The sequence below is a fragment of the Diplotaxodon limnothrissa genome, linkage group LG15 (assembly GCF_057381915.1).
Source record: "Diplotaxodon limnothrissa isolate DT_005_m linkage group LG15, D_limnothrissa_male_GT1.1, whole genome shotgun sequence".
Lineage (NCBI taxonomy): Eukaryota > Metazoa > Chordata > Actinopteri > Cichliformes > Cichlidae > Diplotaxodon > Diplotaxodon limnothrissa.
Genome location: NC_140610.1, coordinates 14,364,365 through 14,387,950, shown reverse-complemented (window position 1 = coordinate 14,387,950; position 23,586 = coordinate 14,364,365). Strand labels below are relative to the sequence as shown.

The 23,586-nt window shown below is 39.5% G+C and overlaps 2 protein-coding genes across 3 annotated transcripts; one reads left to right on the top strand and one right to left on the bottom strand.

Moving 5' to 3' along the window:
• The first annotated feature begins 1,224 nt into the window (after positions 1-1,224).
• Positions 1,225-13,691, top strand: hpcal1 (hippocalcin-like 1). Its single transcript, XM_085373450.1, has 4 exons — positions 1,225-1,503; positions 7,348-7,815; positions 8,871-8,976; positions 13,230-13,691. Exons 2-4 carry the CDS (start codon positions 7,438-7,440, stop codon positions 13,325-13,327), a joined length of 582 nt encoding a protein of 193 aa, XP_085229576.1. The 5' UTR covers positions 1,225-1,503; positions 7,348-7,437; the 3' UTR covers positions 13,328-13,691.
• A 256-nt stretch (positions 13,692-13,947) lies between these two features.
• Positions 13,948-20,466, bottom strand: pdia6 (protein disulfide isomerase family A, member 6). Of its 2 annotated transcripts, none has more exons than XM_085372119.1 (13): positions 20,393-20,466; positions 19,901-20,042; positions 19,278-19,335; positions 18,592-18,718; positions 17,849-17,952; positions 17,598-17,743; positions 17,173-17,287; positions 16,639-16,779; positions 16,138-16,222; positions 15,765-15,837; positions 15,213-15,371; positions 15,035-15,131; positions 13,948-14,586 (listed from the first exon to the last, which is right to left on the bottom strand). In XM_085372119.1, exons 1-13 carry the CDS (start codon positions 20,409-20,411, stop codon positions 14,521-14,523), a joined length of 1,332 nt encoding a protein of 443 aa, XP_085228245.1. In that variant the 5' UTR covers positions 20,412-20,466; the 3' UTR covers positions 13,948-14,520. The 2 variants fall into 2 exon arrangements, with proteins under 2 accessions (XP_085228245.1, XP_085228246.1); XM_085372120.1 differs by having other exon boundaries at positions 17,598-17,740.
• Between the last annotated feature and the right edge of the window lie 3,120 nt (positions 20,467-23,586).

The window sequence follows — 23,586 nt, the reverse complement described above, 5'->3', positions numbered from 1 at the left end:
TACACATTACTTGAGGTCTATATTTATGTAATAGCCAGGTAATATAAGCATGGTCACCCTGTAATTAAATAAAAATTATGTTTTACTTCTGAAATTGTTTGACCTGCAGAAGCCTGAAGTAATATGGTATGTTATTTAAAGAATACTGTTTTCCTTTCCATCCGCACAGTCCACCATCCACAGCTTTGTTTCAGTATTGAGTTGCACATTGGCAGCAGCAACAAAAGCAACCTCAGACTGCTATATCACTGCCTCCAATCCCCCCCTCCTGTATTGTACCCACTCTAAGGTCAAGATAAACACTCCATGTGCTTATAGAAACAGGTGTCAGGCTTCAGGAAGACACACACACAGAGGCAAACGCACTCAGTTAATTATTTATCTTCTCACTGAATTGCTGACATATACACCATCCCGCCTTCAGTGTCACTTTAACCAGGGCAAGAGAAGTTACTGCTATTGATGCCGATGGACCAGTGTGCATCTGTGCCGAGGCTGAAAGAGAAGACTTATACGGGAAAGCATTGAAAGGAGCTTATGTCTACGTCATTAATACTTAATTCTACAAAGCAATTTGTACAGCAATATTACAGGGACTTGTATATATATACACTTGATATAATGATGCTGTTTCAATTACAAGGAATAACATGTTGTATACTGTTGTATAATGTAACTTAAAATACATTGCCCACAGTATTTACAAGTAAGCCTGGAAAACTGTCGCCTACAGGATGCCCTAGCCTATTCCAGAATAACTTTTAAATCACGTTTGTTATCGTAGAAGTGTTTATTTAGTCTATTTCTGTCCAAGTCTCCACATTTTCCCCCAGATGTGAAGCGTTTATTTTAGATATTGAGCTAATAATAGTCTCCGTTGATAATTTTCCACTGAACTCTGCTGCGACAGTTCCTTACAGTGAAGCTGCGAGTGTGGAGGGATCCATTCAGTGTATCGGGGGGAGGGATTTAAAGTATTACTTAAACACTACAAAACAGGAAATGCCATTAAAATGTTTTTTAAAATACATGTCACGGTCATTCTGGCTTTTACTCAGTGTCCCCTCGATTAAACTGCTATTGTTAGTAATTCTTCAATTGATGGAGAAGGTTCAATCCCTCTCCCGGACGAAGGAACCCCCCCCAAGGAGCAATATGGAACATTCGGATAAAAACCAAGCTGGGTGCCACATCTTCCACTAAATGATAAAGCCGCTACACCGGGAGCTGGAAGCAGGACATACTGAATAGAAATAATAATAATGATAAAACTATCTTGGAAGAATAATTACACGCTTTTTCATATCTTTTCTTTTGTCTGAAAAGTGTTTGGGTGACTCGAATATTTTCTCTCGCGTTGGAGTCGGTGGGAGGAGGTGTGAAGTTAAACTACTGCAAGTTAACGGTTAAGTTCGGCTGCTGGTGACGCCTTACAGTGGGAAACGTGGGCTTCAAACATTTACTCTTTCAGCCGGAGGACCCATAGATACCTTCAGGAAAAAGGTAAGTTTATATTAATTTTTTAGAAACATTTCTCGTTACTGTGAAGTCCACTGTGCTTCAGTGGCTACTCTACCCTGGACTGCTGTGGCAATTTCCCCAAGACAGGACTACACCCAGTTAAAACACATCTCATCTGCCCTGGAAAGTATTCCAGTAGTAAAAATATTATCAAAAATGCAGCTTAGTGGCTCACAAGTCTTAATGCAGACTACATGCTGCAAAACAAAACCTGATCAAATGTAATGCACTGTTTTATTTAATTTATTAGTCCTTTATTTATCCAGGTGAAAAATATCATTGAGATTAAAAATCTAATTTCCAAGAGAGACCTGGAATCATGGCAGCAAAAGTCAAAAACACATGCACCACATAACTACATTACAAAAACATATACAATACAAACATGTAAAAAATATACAGTAACAGATCATTAAAGTGATCGACTATATGCATCTAGCTAAAGAAAAATAGCCTTAGACAAGGCACATTGAGTAATATTGAAGCACATGTATTAAATGTATGCGAAAGCACATAAACTAAATCAAACCTAACAGACAATGTTTTGTGCTTCATAAAAAGATGTGCTTGTCCAAAAAATATTTGTGATTAGGATCAGCAGATATTATAACTAAAGAGTGTGGCTGAATGTGTGGGAGGGGATTTAATTCATCTTGGTTTGATCTTTTTTTTTTTAAGGTTTCATGTATAAGTGACATGAACTAAGTATCAAATCAAGTTTTTAAATCACAGCTTGCCTAAAAATGCTACAGAAACTGGTAAAATGTTAATATTATAAGTTCAAATACTCACTGTGTGACATCTTAGAAAAAAATAAAGATCTGCCAGCTCCTTTTCTTGCTATGGGATTGCCATCTAAAACACTGTCTTGCTAAATATTAAAAGCCTACTCCTTTCATCTACTATTTCACACTATTGTTGCTGTTTTTCTAGTTAATTTCACACATTTTTTTTTTCAGATAAAAAGACCATAGCTATCACGTGAAGAGTACGCATCCAAAATTAAATACACCCACTCACCAAGTGTTAAAGTAATAAAAATACACATAATAATTTTGCTGTTGTAAGCTTGAGCGTGCAGAATATCTAGATTAGGTCCAGTGCATGGTAATGTCAAGTGATGAATATGATACTAATGTTTCAGATTTAAAGTAAGGAAATATTAAATGCGCGCACACACACACACACACACACACACACACACACACACACACACACACACACACACTTGAGTCTCAATATATCTTCTGCCCTGCGTGTGCCCCAGATTGACTGCGCACACACACACACACACACACACACACACACACACTCGAGTCTCAATATATCTTCTGCCCTGCGTGTGCCCCAGATTGACTGTTACACTGCCTTTCCCTCATAAGCTGTAGCACTACTATACTGTTGCCTTGACTACTGGTGTGTCAGGGGACCTCATCCTGATCCACTGCAATGATTTTCTCTGACATGAGTTCAGAGAGACTGCCACGAAGCACCGCTGAATGCGAGAATAATGGGAGAGCTCATTTTCTCCTTAGCTTATAAATACCTCACACCAACTCCTCAACCACCTGATGGAGTCCCAGTTACCAGTGGTTCGCGTACTCGAGGCTACAGCGCTGCTCTGCTCATCCACTGCAGAGCAGGCTAAAACGGGCACGCTTTCTCTCTGTGCACTGAGCCATATCAGGTTGTTTGGATTACATTCCCTTTAAAAGAGGCACGATGCAGAGAGCATTAAAAACATTCTGTCAGTCGTGTTTATCAAGAGTTAATGAAGGGAAAAGGTTCAGTGTGAGCCCGCTTGCAATATAAAAACAGGAGGAGTGGGGATGTCTGTTGTATTTGTACTAATTGACAAATGGAAAACCTAACAATATCCACTAAGAATACTAGTGGATGTTCACAGTTTAGAGGCTTTGTCTGAAAATAAATTAAAACAAATACTCGATTGTATCCTTTTTAAGAAAAAGTAATTACTTATGTACATTTAGATATGACTTTAAGCAGAAGTTGTCTTTTGATTCCCACGCTCTCTGTAAACACCTAAGGACAGATATATTTAAACATATGCATGCTGCATCTCTGTATCTGACTGTCATTGTAGTTTCCTTCCTGTTCTTCGTGAAATAATGAGCATGTTGGAAAGAATGTTTTTTTTTCTTTGTTGTGACATAGCCCTACTCAGGAAATAAAGTGGGTCTAAGAATGGCAAACAGCAGTGAAACGGGTTTACAGGAACCCCCGCTGTAGCCTTGGGGAGGGGGGATGCATGCTGCACTGGAGCTTGTGTGAAACAGTCTCATTAGGCGGAGAACCCACTGGAAAAAAGTGGATCATACGGAACAAGGAAGGCTATGGGGGTTGGGGACAGGGACAGGATCTGTTGCTGTGTAATCTAAGGGAACCGCAAACACTGAATGTGAACTGGCAATCTCGAGGGGCTGTAGTGTATCAAGCAACGGTCACAAGACTGTGTTCAGCTCACCAGCTCTGCAACCCCACCAGTCAAGGCAGAGAGGACTTTATTTTCCCTGAACCACATCATTTCCTGAGTAATTCTATGTCACAACAAAGAAAAAAACTTTATTAAAACAGCCTTTGAAATCCCAGACCAAAGCTTGCATGCATAAGTAGGAATGTTTTAAATGTTATAAGCAGTACTGCAAATCTATTTAATCACTTTATTAAAGGAAATTACCAGAACTTGCAGCAGGTAAAAAAAAAAAGAAGCTTTTTGCAGGAATACTTTTAATTCAGTTAACAGTTTTAATGAAAAGAAAAATATGTTATCTGATAAAGAATGTTTTAAAAATGCCTAATTACAGTGGAAAGGGTTTGTTTAGGTTTTTAATGAACATATTTCAGAGGTCACTGCACTCTGTAAGACTGTTTTGCAACCCGCAGCCTTATGTAAGTATGTTGCTATTACTTACTAAAATAACTAGGCTAGAGCACATGCTGTTGCATATTATGAGTATTTTCTCTTAGCCTCAGAGGATCTTGAAGCATGAGGGTAGCACTTTTTCCATCTGACAAGCTGTTGTGTTTCATGTGGCTTTGTGTTTGTTTGAGGGAATAAATAGCAACGCCCATATTTATGTCTACTCGGGCTCAGCCTGCGCACTGAACTGTCCTGGAAAAGTCCATGTGACACAGATCTGAGGAGGTGCATCCTGTTGTATGTTAAAACGGAAGGACTATAGTCAGGCCTGTAGGGCAGTGTGTGATTCATGCTGTGGTCCAGTTAAAACAGAGGCAGCAGACATGATAATATATTCTCAAAATAATAATCACCTTTTCTCTAGTTGCTCAGTGCTGCTGTGAAATGTTGAAGTGTCTGAGACACCACAAAATGCTACTTTGTGGTCATGTGTTAGTATTTTTCTTTGCAACAGGACGTAGAAGCCTTTCACTCTCTTTAATCCGTATAAGCAATAATAACACCTTGGCTTTCAGGACAGTTAGTCGATCAGCCTGGTCACTGATGGATGGATGTGTTTCCATTCAATTTTTTATCGACATCCTTCACAAAGGATGAATCTTTGTGACTTTAACGATTGCCTGATTCAGGCCGACACTGCGGCAGGGTGGTTAGCACCGTTGCCTCACAGAGAGAAGGTCCACCAGCCAGCCGGGGACTTTCTGTGTGGGATTTGCACTTTCTACCTGTGGCTGAGTGGGTTCTCACCAGATACTCTGGCTTTTGCCAAAGACAAGTTTGCAGTTCTAAATTAACTGTAGCAGTAGCAGTAGTATCCTTCAGTCAACAGATATGCACTCGTGAACTCACCGTTAGACAATTCAAAGTTTTCCAAATTCCTAATTTTGGAATGCAGTTTGCATGAGAAAAGAAAGCTGGATTGAGAAATTAAATGTATTATTGTGTTGTACTTTGATTTATTTTTATCTGTCCAGAAACCTGAGTGACATAGTTCCTTGTTTGACTTACAGACCTCTGTGTCATTCTGTGACTTTGATTCATAAACCTACAGGAAATTACACCTGTCTGGCAATTATAACAAATATGGCGTCTGTTTCAAAAGGATCTCATCCAAATTCAAGCCGCTCTCATTTGTTCTTCGCCAGATGGATCGTTCTGTTGCCAGAAAGACAGGAGCGCTGGGGTCCCAGTAATTGAAAGAGAGAGAACATGGGTACAAAGCTTCTCTCCCATAAATTCATTATATCAGCACAGAGGAGTGGAGGTGTTATTCAGAAAGATTATTATATAATTGCACTGTGGGTATTAGCAAAGCAACTCATATAGTATAGCTGGAAATAGTTTCTCTTCTATGTGTCATACTTTTTCCATTCTTTCTTCCTCCCTACCCCCGCACATCTCTCTTTCTGTCCCTCCCACTCACACTTTACCAGATGCATGTGAAAGATTAGCTCAGGTTTTGGCCAGTTTTTCCTCAGTTTTCCAGAAAACGTTATAACAAATGTGAAAGTTGCTTTCTCGTTCTATCCCACGGAGCCACAAACCAACCATGCTAAAAGAAAACTTGAGGTAATTTCATAGAATCAAACAGACAATTTGTAAGTAAGAACATTTTCCTTCTACAAAAAAACCCCCAAAACAAAACAGCTGTTTCCTCTTGTTATTTTTTGGGGGAAAAGTGTGGCACATTCTTAACACCTTCCTCACCTAAAATAAAGATGCAGACATATACATGATGACACCTACATTACACATTTTCTCTGAAAATGTCAAAACCTTTTTGCTCACCGGCAAACACGTGTCAGCGTCTGCTTCATAATGAGTTTTATGCAGGAGGTTTTATTTTGGATGTGATGTGTTTATGCATCCTCATATCACCAATCATGAATATCCCTGTATACATGAATAAACAGATTTTGCAGAGTAGAACCATGGAAACAGAAGCAAACCACAGAAAGCAAACGTGAATAGAACCAGGTGGTCAAATGCTTCGCTGGCTTTGTCTTTTCTGTACGTATTTATAGCAAGCGCTCGTGTTTATGTGTTAGGTTAACAGGTACGCTGCATTTAAACACTGACAGATTTAAGGAAAATGAAAGCAGTAAATACAGGACATTAAAATAAAATCACTGCAAGAACATAGACAACAGTTAAGAACAGCAAAGTCAAGAAAAGACAAAGAGAAAAGTTTAACTTTAAAGTTTTTTTACCTTAACACTGGATGATTAATGCCTTGAAACAGGGTGTGTCTTAATGTGGTTTCAATGATCGCTCGTTCTGCAGTGGCATCTTTGCTGTTGTAGTTTAAAACCAGTGGACTTGTCTATGGACTGACTTGGATGCTCATTTACTTGCTCTCTGAATTTGCTCTTTAATCATTGTGTCAATTCCACCTTCTTAAAATCAGTTAGGAGATTAATTTTCCCATGAAGGTGAGGATTATTGTCAAAATGAATGTTTGGCCTTCTCAGTGACAACAGTCAGTATCAGCCTGACCTTTTAGAAAGTGGCTTTATTGAGAATTACAATGCCCCAGGACACTTGTCCCTCTACCATGCAGTGAAAGGTCGATAAATTATCACCATGCCTGACAATTAATACTGTATCCACGGAGACCAGACCACCCCCTTGCTCCATACACATGTGTGCACACACATAGTGTTTTGTTAACATCTGCGTTGTAATCTTATCTCTTTTTTTTTCTTGTGTATGGACCCTGTTTGAATTATCCAGACTTTTTCCCCCTCAGCTTGTTTGCCTGAAAAACATCCTCAGAACATGTTTTCTGATGAAACGCTGCTGCAAACTGAGTGGAATTATTGACCCCATGAATCATTTATGATATTCACACAGGGATATTAATGAGGGTTATTGGTCCCCTGTAGGAGCAGAGGAAGCTGGAAAGTAAAAGCACAGGGAGTGGAGGATAGGAAACACCAGCCCTGCTATCGCCCTGCCTGCAAAGGTGCTTTGTCATGGGGAAACAGAACAGCAAGCTGCGGCCTGAGGTCCTGAACGACCTGAGAGAAAACACAGAATTCACCGACCATGAGCTGCAGGAGTGGTATCGCGGCTTCCTGAAGGACTGTCCCACCGGCCACCTGACTGTGGACGAGTTCAAGAAGATCTACGCCAACTTCTTTCCCTACGGAGACGCCTCAAAGTTTGCCGAGCACGTCTTCCGCACTTTTGACACCAACGGCGATGCCACAATCGACTTCAGGGAGTTCATCATAGCACTGAGTGTGACGTCTCGTGGCGGGCTGGAGCAGAAGCTACGCTGGGCCTTTAGCATGTATGACCTGGATGGGAATGGCTATATCAGCCGGGCAGAGATGCTGGAGATAGTTCAGGTGAGGACATACTATGTGCTGTGTGATTGATACTACAGAGCAGAGGTTTTATATGTGTGTGTGTGTGAGCTTATCACATTTTAATAAACAAAATCTAGACAAATAACAACGAGAATTGGAAAATAAGTCAAGAGAGTAAATTAGTTTACAATAAACGATCACTTTTTACATTTTTAACACTTTTACTATATATAAGACAATGAAACGATATCATTTCCTTCTGTCAAACAATTTAAAAAAAGATATAAAATACATTGTATAAGCCAAATAAAAGCATCTGGAACATGCTGTTTTTTCTTATATCAGTAATAACTAAAAATATTTATATTATTCAATCATTCTTTTTATGACTGTTAATAAATAAGTTTAGCTCTAATTTTTGCTGTTATATGCACTTTAGCCTCCTGGTAATGGCTGTTTTTAGGTTCAACAGTCATCTGCAGGCTGCCCTTTCTGTTTTCCTTATCACTGTGGTTATATTTACTCTTCCAATAAGGTGGGCTGAGCAGTCTGGATATTGGCTTAGTCCTTCGTGCTTGTGGAAACAAATAAATGTGAAAAAAATAAATAAAATAGAGACCATGCACTGGGTACTAATGAGCGCTAGGACCACACCCATTAAAATAATTATTTAAATTTAAGAAATACTGTTTGTACACTAAATAAAGGTATCGCATACAGGGAGTAATAAATACAAATGAAAAAAGAATGATGTGGAAAAATAACAGAAGCCATGCTGTTGCAGCTGGCAGAAAGCATTCTGTTTTCCAGAATGACATATTTCTCTCCTTTACTTAATCAAATTTTAATATTATACAAGCAGATAAGTGAGTTCAGAAAGACCTACTGCGGGTGAAACGGCAGGATCTTTTGTTGTCAGACCAACATCATTATCTGCTAGCTAACAGAAAACAGGTCAGAGCTTTCAGACAATATAAGCAAAATGATGTCAGTGGCAACGGTTATTTTTCATCAGTGCGCCCTAAAAGCTTCACGCACGTAGCCAGCAAAATCAATACACACATCACAGGAGTCATTATTGTCTTTTTTTATAGGCAATTTACAAGATGGTGTCATCAGTGATGAAGATGCCCGAGGATGAATCAACACCAGAGAAAAGGACAGATAAGATCTTTCGACAGATGGATATTGACAATGATGGTAAGGCTGGTGTCTTATTTCCATGTGCTGCATACATCATTGTGAACCAAATTGTTCTTTTCACAGTAAATAAATAAATCGACTTTTTATTAATGCTTAATCAGTATGCTAGTCATGCATCTGGTCCAACTAAAACTGGTCCTGTTATAGATGGACAGTTTGACATTGGGAAGAATAAAGTCAACACTTTAAATTGCTTGTTAGTAAAATTCACAGCCACTGAGTTTGGCCCGCTTTTGCTTTCAGAGCTACCCCTAATTCTTTGTTGTGCAGATTCAACAAGGTGCCGAAACATTCCTCAGAGAGGAATATTGCTCCATATCGACGTGACAGCATCACACAGATGCTGCAGATGTATTGGCTGCACATCCATGATCCGAGTCTCCTGTTCCACCGCATCTCTGGAGGCTATTTGAGTACAGTGAACTCATTGTCATGCTCATGAAACCAGTTTAAGATGATTTGAGCTTTGAGGAATGGTGCACACTGTGCTCATTAAGGGACAGACATAGTCAGTAATAATACTCTGGTAGGCTGTGGCATTTAAATGTTGGTATTACGAGACCCAAAAGGAAATAACCCCCACACCATTACACCACCAGCAGCCTGAACTGTTGATACAAGGCAGGATGGATCAATGCTTTAATGTTGTGCATGCCAAATGCTGACGGTAAAAACCTGAATTTCGAAATCAAAATCAACTAATCAGACCAGGCAACATTTTTCTTTAGTCTAATATTGATGAGGCTGTGTGCAAATTGAAGCCTCGCTTTGCTGTTTTTAGCTGACAGCAGCGATCCTCTGCTGCTCTAGTGCATCTGCATCTAATTCGACATGTTGTGCATTCAGATACTCTTCTGCATACCTGGATTTATTATAACTATTATTATAAACCAAGTTACTGTTGCCTTCATATCAGTGTAAAGCACTCTGGCCAGTCTCCTCTGAACTCTAAAATCAACAAGGCATTTTGGCCCAGAGAACTGCCGCTCACTGGATATTTTCTTTTTTGGACCATTCTCTGCAAACCCTAGAGATGGTTCTGTGGGAAAATCCCAGTAGATCAGCAGTTTCTGAAATACTCAGACCAGCCTGTCTGGCACCAACATGCCATGCCACATTCAAAGTCAGTTAAATCACCTTTCTTTCCCCTTCTGATTCTCATCTTCTACTTCAGCAGATCATCTTGAATTGCTGCCATGTGACTCGCTGATTAGATATTTGCATTAACAAGCAGCTGAAGAGTTGTAGCTAACAAAGTGGCCAGTGATTGTATATTTGGTGCGTAAACCACCTGATAAATACTGTTTGGATAGTTATTGTAAAGTTGTGACAAGTGTTGTTGAAACTTTATTAATGGCGAAGAGATGCTGTGAAGAGTATCGATAAACATTACACTGATAGCTACTATAAAACTAAATCTGATGTTTATATTAACTTTTCAAGAGTGCATGCGTAAGCAGGTTAGGTGGCTTTAGTGAAACCACGATTGTGGACTTCTGGTTTTAGTTTTAGTCATTAGTTCTGTTTTAACTCGTGCTTTACTTTTGTTTTCACTATCGGCTTGGTTGGATATGGCCACAAAGAAAAAGAAAAACATATAGTACTGTGCAAAAGTCTTGAGCCACCCCTCATTTCTTTATGTTTTGTCTCCAAGGAGTCAGACTTTTTGTTTTGTAATTATTAGTAGTCTTAAGCACTTTAAAGTTTTCTAGACTTTTTATTTGGACAGTAACTGCTTTTTCACTCGTTTTCAGTCCTGTCCTTGAACCCGACACCTTTTCGGGGGTTTTGTTATCTTGTTAAGCCACTAAGCACTGACATATGAATCAAGTATTAAAAAGGGCACCCACCTAAGACGATGGACTAGTCTTGTGTTTACACATAAAATACAACTTAGCCAAGGGTCTATTTTGAACTGGATTTTTAGGCACTTAACAGCCTGGTGCAAAAACATACAATATCATTTGATTTCTTAGAATCCAGTTAAAATGACAAACATAACAAAGTTTGACAGGCATGCAGTAGTATTTTTGAACAAATAACATTTACTCCTAAAGAGCTCCTAAAGAGAAATCCAGGCATATCTCTACATGGTGTGCAGTGTGTACTTAAAAAAATGTGAGGAAATAGGACAAATCATCTAAGCCAGCATGCGTATTCATTACATTGAAAGTCTACTCTTACCTCCACACTACTAACCTAGCGTAGTATTGGCCTCCTCTCTTCTTTTGTCTTTGGCCAACAGTAACATAGTTTCCACCGTCACCCTTTTGGCTAACAGCATCTGTAGTAGTTAACCTGAGCACCAACCAATCTGATATGAAAATCTCATTCTTGATGAGAATGAGATTTCCATACAATATGTCAATTTTTCGATATTTCCACAAGCATGTTTGATTTGAAAAACTTTACACCTCCCCATCCTAACACAACCCTCCCCCATTTATCTGGGCTTGGGACCGGCATTCCCCAGACCTCAACATTATTGAAGCAGTATCGGATTATCTTGATAGAAAATGGAACAAAATGGAGTGAGCATCCAAAGAAGAGTTTTGAATGACCTTTTGGAGGATGCAGAACTTTTCCTGAAGTCTACTTAAAGAAATGAAAAGAAAGCTTCCCTAGGAGAGTTCAAAGAGTGTTGAAGCACAAAGGCGACCATACCAAATATGTTTCAATAAATCCCTGTACCATTTTCCTATTTTAGGAATAAATAAAAAGAAATGTGGTTTGAATAGAGTTCAGTGTGGGTGGTCAAACCAAATACTGACTTTCTGACTCTTCAAACTTTTTTTAGGGTATAATATAAAGGGTTTTTGCTCTTTATATTGATATTAATATTTATATATATTGCACGCACCATATGTATATATTTACCTTTATGTTTGCATGCTTCAGTATTAGTGTAGTATTTTCCTAGCAAAATATAAAGAAATTAGGCCGCATGTGACGCAAGACTTCTGTACAGTTGTCTGTTGTGAAAGATTACTTATGTAACAGCTGTTTACATGAAAACCATGACTTGCAGAACACTTTTGGCACTTTGATTCATGTCATATCACACGAAGTAGCTATGATTGGCTCCCAGCCTGGTGATCCACAGGCTTACCATAAATGGATTGACACTTAGAGTGACTTGAATGATACATCAAAAAATGCACTTTCCTTACTGAATCTGACACGTCACAGCTCAAGATATCTGGAGCTATGGTGCTGGGCAGGAGTGTTTTGTTTTGACATTGTGAAGGTCAAGCTGTGTCTCAGACAGACGTTTTAAGACATCATGTGATGCCATATGCCACGCCTGAAACCACAGCTGCAGAGGAGGGTAGAGGGTAAATTGTAGGCTGCATCCGCGATGCTCAAGGATGTTTTTTCCACATACCCATGAAAGCTGGAAACTGTATTGAACTACTTTACTCAGTTTTCCAAGGACCAAAACAACGTAATAAAATTCTGCTGAAAGCATAACACATCTGGAGCTCTAAAAAGAACGGATGTTCCCGGCATCACACAATCTCTCAAACACAGGCCACTTGTAAAGTCCAAATTTTACATTTTTTTTGGGTGGTGTCAGTGCCACCTGAAGGTAACCTAACACATTTAAAATGAATCTTTAAGCCCTATTAAGCTAACCGGCTAATCAGAAATCAAGACCACTAAGGAGCTTGGGGAAACCTTACCTGATCTTTGCTTAGGTTGGGGCACCCACTGCCTTCCTGTTAGTCAGAATACTGGCAGTAGTAGCACTGGTGTGATTGGTCAAACCAGACCCAGTAAGTTACAGAGCGAGTGAACCTCTTATCTAATGCTATTATGTAAGAAAAAGTAGGTGTTAGACTCAAAAAAGTGTAATTTTCTGCTGTTTCATCTTAGAATAATAAAAAATCTTTTAAACAAAATTAAAGTACACCTGATATGTTTTTACCTAATTTCTGTCATATGTATACTATGAGAGTGATGAATGTTCGGGTAAAACATGGTTAAGGTTTCACATCTCTCATGCAGAACTGCACTCGCATAGAGTTATATACATACAGCAGCGTCACCTGCTGGACAAGAAACATGACGGCTATGAATACCATGATTCTGGCTCAGGTCCTTTAGGTTATTTTAAACTACTTAATGCAGTGTTATTTGTCACCATCTCAAAAGAAACATCAGTAGCTGATTTTTGTGGGTAGTTGCTGCATGTAAAACATTTTCATGTTTTACTGCTCATAACTGACATTTTCTTTTCCCCCCCACAGGCAGATTGTCTTTGGAGGAGTTCATTAAAGGTGCCAAGAGCGACCCGTCCATTGTCAGACTGCTGCAGTCGGATCAGGGAGCCTCTCGTCAGTTCTGAGGACACAGTGAAAGTGATCACACCCTGCAGCTCATGCACACCTACATCCCTCCAGCTTTGTGCCGCTTGTTCTGACAGAGGATCAATCTTCATCACAGCCCCTCCTCCTTTCAATTTAACACTCCATGTCTTAATGTTTACATTAATGTACACTTCTCTGGTCAATGTGGCTTTTTTCCCCTCTGTGGACAATGAAGTGGATTTTCAGTCAGGGCATTTTTTTTTTGTGCATTTCAAAACGTCTCGTTTTGAATACCCGTTTGCTGTAAGTGCCATATCTTTTATTTATGCTTACAGGATTATATGCTTTCAAGTATTATGACTTTCATGTTATACTCTCATGTTATACTAAGAGGAAACTAATTAAATCACTTAATTCTATTCAATTTAATTGTTAAAATGTGGCTTATTGTTGTTCTTTATTAATTTCCTTTGGGATTAATAAAGTATTCTGATTCAAGATAACAGTAGCTTGAACTGGCACAAGCTGCTGTATTTAACAAGCTCTCTCTATGCCTTTGGTATTGCATGTGCTCAGTGAAATGAGTTTACAGTTCATGTTAATAATGAGGCAGTGATTATTTTTAATTTCTTTTTATTTTTGTAACAAAAATGTCCTTTTGTTTTCACACAATTGAAATAAAGTTGTGTAAGAAAAATCTACACAAGAAGTCCCCCCTTGGTATCCCCATTTGTCCTGGACACACATGATGCAAACTCACCAACATCCTCAGTCACTGGTTTAAAAAGAGACAAATTTAGTCACATCAGGTGGGACGTTTAAGTGTTAATTTGACAAGTCCACATCTCAAAGTAGGTGCTTGACGAGGGCAGGAAAGGCAATGTTTTAAAAAGTGAAACAATGACAAAAATGTGACATTCGGAAGCTCCACCCTCCTCTCCTCAGTGGGCGGCAGCTGTTTTAAATATGCGGCATCTAGCGTTCAGCAGGTATGTGAGAAAGAGTTCACTCAGAGGACACGACACACTCTCCCCTCCTTCCTGTCCTCCTTGTGACTAACAAGATGATGTGAGAAACCGCAGGTGTCTCTCATGTGTCTTTTCAGGAGTATTTCAGTAACTGGGCGACCGGGCCTCCCATTCGTCCACAGGAGAGGGGAGGTGGAGCGCACAGGACCAGACCAGACCAGACCAAACGCAGATAGTCTGGATCAGTCCTGCCCCATTTGGACTCATAACTCGTCCTTGAAGTCATCGAGTTCTACATCACTGAGGTCGTAGTCCTCCTCCACGGGAAGCTTGAGGATGACAGAGCGTAAAATAAAGACGAGCTGTCAGCAAAGACTGAGATGGACTGAACCTCTTCAAAGATTATTTAAAGAGACAAGAAGGTTATCTGGATTTAAGAGCACTGCAATATTGCATAATAATGCAGATGGAGTACAAAGTTTCAGTGCAGAGGCGGTACAAAGCTGGTAGGCATTTATTCTGTTACACTAAGCAGACGTACAGATTCAGTTTAACTACAAATTGCTTGCCCTGGACTAATAGTTTGTCCCACTGGGACAGCCCATAAACCTTGGGTTCAGGGGATAATCCAATCCTGTCATTCTGGCCCTTGTCTGTGTTCAGCTTCAGTACCCGTTTTCTGATTCACCTACCAGTTAAGGTTGTTTGACTACCCTATGCTAGTCTACATGCAGTGCTACACATTCCAACCATTATGTCAATGTGATTCCCACTCACCTGTCCATCTTTGCCGTCCCATGGTTCAACAGTGTGAAGCTTGGGCATGACGCCACCTCCCAATGTGGCAGTTGAGCCACGGCCCACAGAAAGCTCCCTGAAAAGATCAGCACATGTGAGTGACGCTGCTCAGCCTACTCCAAGTTGTGTAATGTATTTGTTAATTACACCTCCTTACCTGAGGAACTCATGAATACCAGTCTCACTGAAGGAACCCCTGAGCAGAGCAAATTTCATCTTGCGTGTGTTGATGGCAGCCATGGCAGGGTAGCCGAAACCACCAATACCAAGAGAGGATTCCAGCTCCATCTGAGCCCCTGCCTCGGTCCACAGCCAGCTGAGAAGAAAGAGTCGGCCGTTAATCACCGTCATCATTTCCCTTACTATATCGGTGATTGTAGCGTATGTACCTAATCTCCTCTTTCTTTAAAGGGTGTGGCAATCTGAACAAAACTTTGCATGAACATCGTCACACATATTGCAATTATTAACTTCTATATGTTTTTAAAGAAAGAGTCATTATACATCCCAATTCTTATGATTTGTATATTCATCATCCCACTGCGAACTCGATGTTACGCTCTTCCTTACATAACCCGTACGAAACTCAATGTTCACCAGAATTTGTCCTTTTGTTCAAGTCACCACTAAACAAGGAATGAATATGAAACTCTTCCTACTCGAATTTAGTGATTTGTAAACTACTGTATGTCTGGCCTTGGGTGCTTACCCCCACATCTTCTTCTTGTACTTCTCAGCCATTTTCATCATCACATCCAGGTAGCTGTTCCTACCTGCCGCGCCTGTTAAGACATAATGACCAGTGATGATCAGCTATTCAGGAATGAACTGTTACTGCTTCTGGTAACTCTCCTGCAACCTGTTGTGAGGTATAGCCTTACAGCTCAAGGCGGAACCTTTTTTCATGCATTAAAAATATGTTTTTAATAAATATTGGGAGCCCACTAAAGCCATGCTCGAGTCATGATTATTGACATAAAATAAGTAGATAAAAGTTAAAATGATTTATTTTCATTAAGGGCAAAAATGTCAAAGAATCTAAGAAGAGAAAGACAGATCTGAGTTCATGTGTGTGATCCCACCTGTGTCTAGGATGTGCGGCAGGACAGCAATTATACACAGCTGACTGTCCTCACAGGTCTTCTTTAAGACGTCTTCACTGAGAATCTGAGAGACAAAGAATTTAAAGTAAACACAAATTTAATATTCTGACATGAATTTGCATTACTTTTTATTGCAAAGTGCTTTCATCACCATACCGTGTATACACCCTATATATCAGTAGTATTAGTAGTTTAATGAATAGTAATTTATATTTACTCTATAACAGGCTGAATGTTTGTTCTTCGCTTCTATGTGCCTACTCTTCAATTTTCGTATTTCATATCATGACAATAAAAAGGTTTTTATTCTAACTTTCTAGTTAGAATTAATATATATTTTTTACAAACTATACATTAAAATACACATTAAATCAGGCAATTTTCTTGTAGACTATGACAACATTATCTTCAATTTGCATTTTAAACTGTAATTAAAAACAATTATATATGACTTTATCATACAAATATGAGAATACTGACCTCCAGCAGTTCTGGAGGAGGAGCATTGTCAGAAAACAGATCCAAAGCCTTCTCAATAATGTCACCGCGGGTGCGACCTCCTTGGTAGTCTTCTGGCTCCTCACCTTTGCGGAAAATCTTGATGGTGGGAAACCCACGGATCTACAGAGGAATGATTATCAAACAAGAAATCAAGGTCTGCAGTTTTGACTATGAAGCTGGGTTTTACTCAGGCAAAAACATTCTGATTTAATTAGTGTGACACGACTAAATCCACACTACAAATGCATTTTTAGAGCTTTGAAACTTAACATTCTGCTAAAAAGCAGCAGAGGCTATTATTCAGTATCAAACGCCAGTAAAAACATGTAAGTGTAACACAGACCATTACAAATGACTCGAGAGTAAGGAAGTATCCAAGGCAAAGTGGCCACTGGATTATTGTGCACAATAATCAAGTTGTGCATTTAAAATTAGCCAAGAAAACATGCAAATGTTTTTTTTCACATCTAAAGAGTGCACCTTTTCAAGACTTGAAAGTCAGCTGTTACTCACCCCATAGCGACTGGACACGCCCTGGTGTACAGTAGCATCAACAGCTCCGAGGCGAACTTTGCCCTTGGTCTGCTCCTTGACAGCTGTGGCTGCAGCTGCCCATTCAGGCTCCAGGCTGTTGACAAAGGAGGAGAGGTGCTTAGAAAAACTTTATCATTTAGCTTCTGAGATACTGACATTTAAATCAAGCAAGAAACTTTATTTTCTTCAGAAATACCAAATGGTATTAAAGGTATTGGAATAAAATCCCTAAGACCTCACTGAACAGTTTTGAGTGGGATTAAATTCTAGTGGAGGATTTTCAGTGAGACTTATCCAGGCCTACTGGGCTATTATTTCACTTTTTCAACTGCACTAGATTGTTACAGTGAGAGGATTTCAGTTTCCTACTGCTTGGAATTAACCGTTTCGAGTACCAAACTCACTTCTTGCAGTGTCCACACCAGGGGGCGAAAAACTCCACCAGCCACACATCATCACTGTCCAACACCAACTTGTCAAAGTTGTCATCAGTGAGCTCGACCACATCTTTCTTGTTCCCACCACTGCTGCTGCCACCACCACCGCTCTGCTACAAGCCAGTTATCAGTTACATAAATCAGCTCATGTGTGTTTTCTTAAAGCTTTGTGATTTCATGCAAGTGCAAAAAAAAAAAAAAAAAAAAAGGTTCATTACCTGTTTGTAGTCAGAGCCACCAGATCTGCCGCTCAGCCTCTCTTTCACCAGGTTACGCAGAGCGTTCATGGCTCCATCCACGATGGCCTGGCTGCTGCGTCCACCTGCGTGGTTGTCAGAAATGCAGATTTCAGTTAACGCAGCCTCAAACACAATCACAGGAAGAAAGGCCTTGAAAGCTATGAAAATAATACCTTATTAAATACAGTGTTTTGTACAGGTCTCTTATAAGCCCTGAAAGCAATAAAATACTCTGTGAAGTCACAACTATGCTTGATAAGACTCAAGATGACCCTGTTCACAGACGTAGCAAGGATCAGCAAACAAAGTCATAATGATATGATGGACTGAGCCTGCTGGAGAGATAAAACATTTCTGCCATAGACTTCGGGAAGGTGACCTTGTGTAGATATAAGTACACATAGCAGGAAAGTGAAATTCAAATTGGATGCTATTACACAGGATGACTTTTCTTGCTATTGCTCATCTCTATTCTCATCTAATAGATGCTTCTGCTTAAATTGTTGGGGGGGGGGGGGGGGGGGGGGGGGGGGGTCGCCTGAACTTTCTTTATCAAGATAAGATGTTAGATTATTAAGAAACAAACCAGCATCCCCTTTTCTATTAATTATTATGTTCAGCTTATCAGTTTACTCAACTTATTCAGTAGGACTTGGAAGATTTTACTATGAAAAATACTTTCAATTTACACATAGGAAAGTTGTAGCAGCAGAGTTCTGTACCTTGGTACTCCTCTGGTTTGTTCTTATTAGCACCAAAGATCTTGATGGTGGGGAACCCTCTGACACCATACTGGCCACCCAGTGACTTGTGCTGGTCAGCATCCACGGCACCAACTTTGACAATACCCTGAGGAAAAGTCACAACACACAATTTGGATTATGCAGCTTCTGAGTTTATATTCAGGTCAACTTATTTTTATTTGGCTTAAAACAAAACTTTAGTTTGCATGCCAATGAGCAATTGCCGTTAAACTGGGATTTCATTACAGGAGTTGCCCATATCAACAATACTGTGTGGAAAAAGGAGAAGACATTTCACGAAATAAACAAGTCATTTTTAATCTGGATCCTGTCATCCCAGGTTGGATAACGTCTCATTTCTTCCTAGTTTTCAACAACAGAAAAGTTAGGTAGATAGCACCTCTTTCTTACAGGAAAATATCCCTTATTAAGTAACCATTTTTTATTGTTAAATATCAAATAAAAGGCACACACACATAACCATCCACTGAATGCGCTGTCACTGAAATTACTGTGAAATTTAAAGTCAAAGCCCACCGCTGAATATTTCTCCACAACAGATGTAGGCGTTTTTAATGCAGAGGAGGCATTCAGCTGAGAAAACAGGCTGTCAATCAGAAAGTCTACAGGGCATCAGATAGATGATCACGGCAATTTGTATTTACCTTGAGGGCAGTAGCTGCCTTCTTCCAATCAGGAGCTAGATTTCGACAGTGGCCACACCTGGCAGAAAGCAACAGAGAAAGTGAAATCTAAATCCATGTTTTTATACACAAACTCATTTTAATGTTAAAAAAAACAACATCATTTTGCCAGTGTGAGATTTATTCTACAGTCCTTCAGTAATGACCTGCTAAATACAACGCACAAACAGCTATGTGGCACCCTTATTAGTCACTGAACCAAATGCTCTGGTATTAATAGGGAGTGAATATTTAACACTTGATTTGCATAGATTTTGTGCAGTCACATCTCCGCCGACTGCCTCTTGTTGCAGAATTGAGTTTTGCTATACCAACCCTGTGTGCACGCAAGCATGTAGACTGTGTGCATCTACGCACTTTGTGTCTCTGTTGAGCACTTTTGCACGAGATGGTGCTCAACCTAAGGAGGAGCTACCAGCTTACCAGACAAGTCTATTCCTATCACAAGTACAGATGTAAAACAGATGACTGGATAATAAAATACAAAGATGAGAAACTGGTATTTAAACTAGTCACTGGCTGTTCTTAGAACACTTGTTACCACTACAAGACAAGAAGAGTCCATCACAGTTATACAAACTCACCAGGGAGCATAAAACTCGACCAGCCACAGACTGTCACTCTGGATCACCTCTCTGTTAAAGTTGGATTGGGTGAGCTCGATCACATCATCACTAGCCGAGTACAAAGCTTGGACAGCCAGAACCAGAGAGCAGCCCAGTACTCCTGAAACAAAACATGAGGACAAGAGGAAAAGGATGACGCCTAGCAATGCATGCTCATTCACCGAAACAGCCACTTGGTTTAAGAAAACAGCGAAAAAATGTTTTACATCTACTTGTGTGCAGTTTATAATCTACATTTATTTAACAAATAAAGGAAATGACTTTGATTATTTAATTCAGTAGACCGATAACGAAGGCCTGGCTCTGTTCTCTGAATCTTAACTTAGCTATTTAAGCTAACAAGATGAGCAAAAAAAAAAAACTAAAACGCCGCCAAATTCACATTTAGTTAACAAACCCACAAACCTTAACTTTAGTATAAGCAGAAAAGCTTCTACTGTTGTCACTCACCGAGTAAAAGTGGCTTCATGATTTCAGCCTCTCTATGCTCGTCTCCTCACTTAGAACAACACAGTCCGCTGCCGCTGCGTCGCTCACAAAAGTACACAGAAAAATCTCACCGTGGCCCACCCTGATTGGTCCGCTGATGCCGACGCTTGAGCTCAGCCAATCAGCGCGCGCCGTGTAGTTTTAATGGAACCGGTACACTGAAGACGGGAGAGAGCGGCCGGAGGAGAAAGGAAGCAACACATGTAACAGCAGCAAGAGGATGTGATCCGTGAGAAGGCTGACTCATTACAAACAGATGGAATGCGACTGTACATATTAAACACAGTATCGTACAGATTTTGCTTATGCAAAGGCATGCAAAGATAAGCCAAACTTAAAAGCTAAGTAATGCTTTTCAGTGTAAATAATACATAAACTTTACTTCTCAATAAGTTTTAGACAGTTACACAGATAAAATAATACTAAAATAAAAATAAATGGTATCTATTTGTTACTATATTACTATCATTGTTTATTGAATTGTAATTATTATGCTTTGCATTAATGTGAAACGCCAACAATCTAAACTACATTTTTTTGTAACTTTTCCTCATCATAAAGTGTAAAGAGACATAAAACGGATCCATACACTCCCTGACAACTTCATTAAGTACACCTCGTTCAATTACATGATAACAACTCAATGAATTTAGGCATGTACATGAGATAACCTTCAAACTGAGCATCAGAAATTGTAAGAAAGGTGATTTAAATAACTTTGAATGTGGCATGATTGTTGGTACCAGACAGGCTGGTCTGAGTATTTCAATATTGCTGGTCTATTGGCATTTTCCTGCTCAATCATCTCTAGGATGAAAAAAAGTACCTTTGGCTGCTCCCTTACTTCCTAAGAGGTTCCCACATGGAATGAATTCACGTGCTTTCATTTGGCATGGATTTTACACCAAATGCACTTCCTAATGCAATCCTCCCATTTTTAGAATTGATCAAAAAGGAGAAAATATCCACTGAACAGCAGTACTCTAGGCCAAAATGCCTTGTTAAGGTCAGATGAGAATGACCAGACTACTTTGAGTTGAAAGGAAGGCAACTGTAACTCAAACAACCACTCTGTAAACTCACACTAAACCATTAAGCAGATGTATTATAGCAGCAGAAGGCTGCACTAGGTGCCATTCTTGCCAGCTAAGAACAGGAAACTGAGCCTATGGTTTGCACAGGCTCACCAGAATTGGACAACAGAAGATTAGAAAAATGAGCCTGATGAGCTTCGATTTCTGCTGCAACATTCAGATGGCAGAGTCAGAATTTGGCATAAATAACATGAGAGCATGGATCCATCCTGCTTTGTGTCAATGGTTCAGGCTGTAGGTGGAGTGCATACTTTTTACAGTTTGACCCCCTTACTACTAAGTGAGCCTCTTACACATCACATCATACCTCAGTATTGTTGTTAACCCTGTCCAGTCCATTAAAACTACTATGTATTCATCTTCTGATCAGCAGGATAACACACCATGTCACAAAACTCAGATAATCTAAAACTGGTTTCTTGAACAGGACAATGAGTTCACTGCACTCACATGGCCTCCACAGTCACCAGATCTCAATTTAAAAGAGCGCGTTTGGGATGTGGTGGAATTGGATATCCAATGGAAACTCGGCTGATAAAACTAGAGCAGCTGTGCGATGCTATCATATCAATATGGTCCAACATCTCAGAGGAATATTTGCAGCACCTTGTTGAATCCATGCCATGAAGAATAAAAGGAGTCCAACCTGGCACTTGCAAGATGCACCTAATGAAGTGGCTGGTCTGTGTTTGAGACCTATTAATCAGCCTTAAAGACTGAGTTTTAACTCCTATGTGAAGATTTTTAATTTCTACATTTCATATCACAATAAATTTCCATGAGTTAAAAAAATGAAGTAATGACTGCACGTAAATGACATTTACATCCTAACTATAGCAGTCAAAATTTAAATGCAATATATTTTGTCATCTTTTCTTTTTTCTTTCTTTCTTTGATTTTTTTTTTTTTTTTTTTTTTTAGAATTTAGAGGAAATGTGGTCAAAACTGAGTTCTCCTCGTTCCTATGTGGCTTTTCTTCCTCCCACAGTCCACAAATTACGCATGGTCATTCTAGATTGACCATAGGTGTGAATGACTGATAAGTGCAAACATGGGAAGTGTTTCGAAGATAGCTTAAGATGCAGTCGTTCAAAGATATTGTCTGTAGGTGGAGACAAAGAACAAGACATGCAGAATGGCTGCTGAAAGCCATTCAAGCTGTTACTTCAGTGAGCTGGAGGTCTGATCAGGTGAACTCGGTGTTCAACTTATAAAAAGACAAGAAATACATAAAATAAACACACAGAAAATAAATATTCTGGAAAATATATTAAAAATGTGTATAGGCCAAAAGTGTAAGAAAAACGCATTACAGTAAAGCTGCCACTGATTGTAATTTCCAGCCAGTTATAGGAGCCAGTTACGTTTTTTTCAGTTGCTTTTCCTTAAAAAGCCTCGATTACTCCTCATATTAAGTAATTGATAATTAGCTGTTTGCTGAGCTGTTGCGCTGCGTGATAATGAATTCAAAATGGATGATGGGTTAAGATTTCATCCGCTGTTGATGGAAAAATGGATGATTTGATTAACTGCCACTTTAACCAGTTGTTGTTCTCCTCCAACCCAACCCAGGGGTACGACTATGACCCTACCGTTTCACAAATCATCACATGCCTTGGAGATTTATGATCTGCGCCTGGCTGCACTGCGCGAGCGGAAGACATCCAGCGAACTTTAAAAAATAAAAGCATAACATGCCAAGATAATAGGTCGGGTGGGGCTGTAGCAAGCTGAGTGAATATTAGAACAAACCATAACTTTTAGTATAATGCGCTAATTTATTATTGAACAAATTATACATTGAATTTTGCATGTGCTACTATTGGCATCCCATAATGAACATAACTTGGCGTACAATTTTGGGAACAAAGAGTGTGTCTTTAAATTATACATTAAATAAACAGCCTGCTCCACTTTTACCTGTCTCATACTGCTATACGTGTTTTATTGTGAAATTTAAGCCTGGAAATCTCGGTTTGCTTTGGTTATGGCACGCTTGATAGTAGGCGCACTTCAATGCCAACTTTCTCAGAGCGCACAGGCGCAATGATCACTGCCAAA